The sequence below is a fragment of the Sphaeroforma arctica genome, assembly GCF_001186125.1.
Source record: "Sphaeroforma arctica JP610 unplaced genomic scaffold supercont1.741, whole genome shotgun sequence".
NCBI lineage: Eukaryota > Ichthyosporea > Ichthyophonida > Sphaeroforma > Sphaeroforma arctica.
Window position 1 is genome coordinate 12597 of NW_014039817.1, and position 5661 is coordinate 18257.

General features: G+C 31.1%; 1 protein-coding gene across 2 annotated transcripts in view; it reads left to right on the top strand.

Moving 5' to 3' along the window:
• Positions 1-5458, top strand: part of SARC_08332 — a gene marked incomplete at its 3' end in the record, with an annotated part of 9945 nt that extends 4487 nt beyond the window's left edge. Inside the window, exons 7-13 of one of the 2 annotated variants that reach the window (XM_014297698.1) lie at positions 383-431; positions 891-1023; positions 1455-1519; positions 2691-2857; positions 3488-3658; positions 4259-4441; positions 5324-5458. In XM_014297698.1, the coding sequence (XP_014153173.1) occupies positions 383-431; positions 891-1023; positions 1455-1519; positions 2691-2857; positions 3488-3658; positions 4259-4441; positions 5324-5458 (903 nt within the window). The remainder of the gene's footprint in view (positions 1-382; positions 432-890; positions 1024-1454; positions 1520-2690; positions 2858-3487; positions 3659-4258; positions 4442-5323) is intronic. The other variant, XM_014297697.1, reaches the window with a different exon arrangement.
• Between the last annotated feature and the right edge of the window lie 203 nt (positions 5459-5661).

A 5661-nucleotide genomic window follows, 5' to 3' on the forward strand; every position in this document is an offset into this window, starting at 1 on the left:
TATATATACTTGTATATATATATATATATATACTTGTATATATATATGTGTGTGTGTGTGTTTATGTATATGTACATATATATAAATATAATATATATGTGTATGTGTGTTTATGTATATGTATAGTATATATATATGTGTGTGTGTGTGTTTATGTATGTATACGTGTGTTTATATTTATATATATAAAAGGGCTTTGATTCAATTAGTTTAATTCCACTTGTGAATGCGGGTGTTGTGTATATGCTGCTTGTTTTTTTAGCATTCAATTTACAAGATATGTCGTTGGAAAACTATTCCCAATAGTAGAAACGAAGATTAATTGATTGGTAGATTTTTAACTTAATTAGACTTTTCATTTGCTCTTCTGCTCACGTCGTAGGATTTGGGATTTAAAAAAGCGCCGGGCCAGAATCCGGCCGATTTCTTAGGTAATAGGCAAGACTTCTGAAGTAGTTCCGGCTCATACTTAATAGTGTTTCTACATACGATTCAGTAGTTGTGCGGATAGGGGATGGTGTATTGTAATGTATCAATACAGTCATATATTTATATATATATTATTGTATATTATATATATATATATCATATATTATATACATATATCTATTTATATATATATAAATATCTATTTATATATATATATATGTGTATATATATATATATATATGTTTAGATGTATGCAAGTATATATATATATCTACGTGTGTGTGTGTGTGTGTGTGAATATATATATGTATATATATGTCTGGATATTTTTAGAATATTTATACAAAAGTATGTCGAATTATGAATATGCTAGTGGATTGTCAAACGCGCGTCGTGTATATATATTTTTAATTAACCCTTATATTCGGTTTCTACATTCCAATTACACATGATCAATTCAGTGTCGGTGACATCAGGGCACAAACCAACGGACGGGGCTAATGAGAGTAAAACATGGCCGGATGTTGATCCCAATTACTTTGCGCAAGAGTATATGAACTCACAATTGGCAACTGACCGCAAAGAATCCACTTTGTATGTTTTGAGAATGGTCGAATAGTATATATATGTCGATAAATGCGAATACAATTATGTGTGCTTGTCTGTTTCTATCTACTTGTAGGTCTTTACATGGAGTATACATACTTGTTTTCTATATGTGTATTTATTTGCATATAAATGTATATAGTAACAAATATATGTTATAAATTATATTATATATATGTATATATACATGTATATGTATATCAATGTATTTATGCATATATCCACTTGGTTTAATATCATCGCGGTGGATTTCTAACCACTACTCGACAGGGAATGTTAAAACTATGTTTGACCAACTGATGATAGACGTAGACTACGTGCCCAGGGCTACTGAAACATATACCGAGCTACCAAATGACCAAGTATTAACAATCGCTACAATAAAATTATTTCTATTTGTTCATATTCGGTCAATGAAGGGCGCATCGGAGTGATATTTCTGGGCAAGTGGATACGAAAGACAAGAAGGAACTATATGCGAATGGTATGCACTGATGTAGTTTAATATATATATGTATATGTACATGTATATATATATGTGTGTGTGTGTGTGTGGGCATAAGTATCTACAAATCCAAATACACAGTTCAATATGTTTATACATTTACATATACAAGTAAAAATACACATAGTTATATATATACAAATTCGTATACATATACATTTACATATATATTTATATATACATATACATTTACATATATATATATATATTGCTATAGATATGTATATATGCGTATACAAATACTTTTATATACTTATATACATAATTTTATCTACATATATTATATATTTATATAACATATTGAATATATGTGTGTACATTTAAAAGTGTTTGTGAATTACGTCTGTATGCATTTCTATATATATATATATATAGAAATACATACACACGTAATTCACAATCACATTTAATATATATATATATAGAAATGCATACACACGTAATTCACAATCACATTTAATATATATATATATAGAAATGCATATACACGTAATTCACAACCACATTTAATATACATATATATTAAGAGTCCCTTTCTTGATATTATTTTTTTACCCCATACAAATAACCCAAAAAGCAATTCCCATACGGACTGCACGTTTAACCTGTCATCAAACAGTTACCTGGTAGACAAGTTAAGTTCAGGCATTTTGAACATTTCTCTCGTTGGAAGTAATACCGTAGCTATCTTGGTTAAAAAGTTGGCCTAACTGTGAAATTAGAACCTGATCACCATTTTCAAAGTGATTTGCGGAGTAAATGAAAGGTTACCAAAGATTCCCAAATTGAAGCCAATTCGAAGTCACATACTGTACTAACTACTTCAAGGTACCGACGTGCTTGTACTATTCTCCTCTTTACTCTGGTAGTAAATATGACCGTGTGCAATCTGATACTGGATTGATTCACCACTTTTCATGGGAGAGAGAATAGGTGAAATTTCAAGAAATGGGCTTTTAAAATTAACACACGTATAGATATATATATATATATATATATATAATATATATCTATTTAATACATATATATATATAGAATATATATAAATGTGTGTGTGTGAATATGTATATGTATATATCGATGTGTATATTTATGTATGTGTGTGCGTGTTTCGTGTATAGATATCTGATACCTTGTTATTAATTCATAGGGTTTGTCTACAACGTTGTTGTACTCATCGAGCGTAACTGGTGCGCTAGTAAACGGGATAAGTCATTCTTTTTCAAGCGAGTATTTAGCATAGTCATCGTAGCCACAGCCTTCATGCTGGCTTATCTAATGCCTGGGTTTGATGATGCCGCAATCCGTGGAAAACAGGTAACAATTTTAGTCTTATACGCGTACTTTTATGTATACATGGGTATATATATATATATACATGCATATATATATATATATATATGACTATATCTATATCTGTATACATATATATATATCTATATATATATATGTGTGTGTGTGTGTATGTGTGTTACATATATATATATATATTACATCTGTATATATATATGTATAAATATATAAGTATATATACATATTTGTGTATATATATATGTGTGTGTGTATGTATATATATATATTATGTGTATATACATATATATATGTATACAATATGGATGTCTGTATCTCTGTCCATATTCATGTATGTGTGTTCATTTTTGCGTGTATGAAACGTGTGCGTAGGTTTGTATGCATATATGCATATACATACTCAATATATATATGTGCATATATTATATAACTATAACTATAGATAGATAGATAGATAGATCATATATATATATATCCATTTTTATATAAATATATGTGTGTATGTATATGTACATATATATATGTGTATATTTATGTATGTATATGCATATATGTATATATATATATATATCGATCAACTTTGTTTATATCATTCATGATCTTGTCCGATTAACCTTGTTTTATTTTGCCCTGCAGTCTGTATTGATGCTGTCCATGATTATCTTCCTGTTCACGGCCAACGGCCAAGTGGACCCAACCGTCGAACGGCGTAACTACATGGCACGAGAGGTGAATGCTGGCAGCTACTCCGTCTCAGCTCACTTTTGGTCGACGGTTTTATTTGAAGTGCCTTGGACCTTCTTCAAGGTGAGTAGTCCTGATTATAATATATATATACTTATATATATGTATATCTTACATATATATCTAAATACTATATCTATATATATATATATATATCTGTATATATATATTATATATTATGTATTATATATATATATATATATACATATGTGTGTGTATATGTATGCATGTATGTTTGTATATATATATGTCTGTATGTATGTATGTTTATATATATATATGTATGTATATATAAATTTATATGTTTGTGTGTATATATATATTTGTTTGTTTATTAGTACTTGTTTGTATGCATGTATATATATTTATAAAAATTTATATCTATATATATATGTATGTATGTATGTACATATATATATGTGTGTGTATGTATATGTGTGTGTGTATGTGTATGTATAAATATGTATATATATATATATATATAGAGGATGGATTTACGCTTTCGGTACGATCTTGCCACGGTCAGTTAATGTATATTTACAGGGTATTTGCTAGTCATTGAACATTTGCAAGTCAAAAATACATATTTTCCAATTATGAGCGATTTACTATGAAATAACCATGTAAACTTATCCTAATTTCTCCCACTTTATTTCGCTCTAGGTACTGCTGTATTCCCTGATTGTGTATTTTGCGGTCCAATTGCAATACACTTTCGTCAACTTCATTTATTACTTTTTGGTGCTCTTTATCTTGGCGGAGATTGGGCTGAATCTCATGTGGTTCTTCTCATTCGTGGCGGCCACCGCTACTGAGGCGAGCATGTACATCATCACCATCCCATTCGTATGTTGTGAATTAATTTGTATATGTATTTAGATGTATTTGTTTACCCTATGCGTTCAACGTATAGTATTTTGATCTGTAAAATTTGCATGAACTATGTCTATCAATGAGATAGAATTGTGCGATAGTCGGTTGCGATGGTATCTTAGGTTATAGTAGTGTAGCCGTCGATAATTTCATTACTACAGGTATAGTCATGTCTGTGTTTGTACATATGTATATTAATATATATATGTGTGTGTGTAGGTGTATGTATATGAAGGCATATCTGTATATATATATATTCATGTGTATATATACAAAGATTTGTGTATATACGTATATATATATGTGTGTGTGTGTTTATGTGTAGGTTTATATATATATAAATATGTGTGTGATGGGTGGGTGTCTGTGCCTCTGTCTGTGTCTGTGTGTGTTTGATATATATATATATGTGTGTGTGTGTGCATGTATTAGTATATTGTTTTTTCATTGTTCGTTCCGGGTTGTTCGTGTCTAATCTCCGATTGTTTTTGTCTGTTTGATATGAACGTGTCCAGGCTATAATTCTTTAAAGTGTTTTCTGTGGTTCATTCTTACGCCTCGACACGCAATTGTTTGCCTCTCATTCGGGCTTGCTTTTGTTCTTTTTCCGTTGGTTGGGTGCAGTGTATTATGGTTTGTACGCTTTATCATGAGTCTTCATGTCTTGTGTGGTATTGTTACAGTTGAAAGACCCTTAACGCGTTCCTCTATTTCTAAGCTTCGAAAGAATTCGTACGGCTGGACTTGTAGTTGTTTGCGCTATATTTAGACGTCCTCCGGTCGTATCTTCGATGGTTTGGCACGGTTTGATACAGTTTCGCTTACTTCGCCTCATCTGTACCCCCTCATATGCAGTTGTTTATACTGTACTCGGGCTTCTTCATCCAGTATCCGGACATCCCTGTGTACTGGATCTGGGCCTACTACATATCACATGTCAACTATTCAATGGCCGGGCTGCTGCTCAATGAATTCAAAGGTAAATTTTGAATGCGTTCACTGATGGATGGCAATCGTTGAATGACTCAACGTATTGAAGGGTGAACTTTCTATCGCGTCGCTTTCAACGTGTATGCACGTGTATATATCGTCGTTTGCGGATATATGTGCGAGTGGCAAGCAGAATGCTAGAGCTTCCCAACGGACACCTTGTCTGTTTACTGAACACTGATCGTTTATAGGATAGTAGTTCC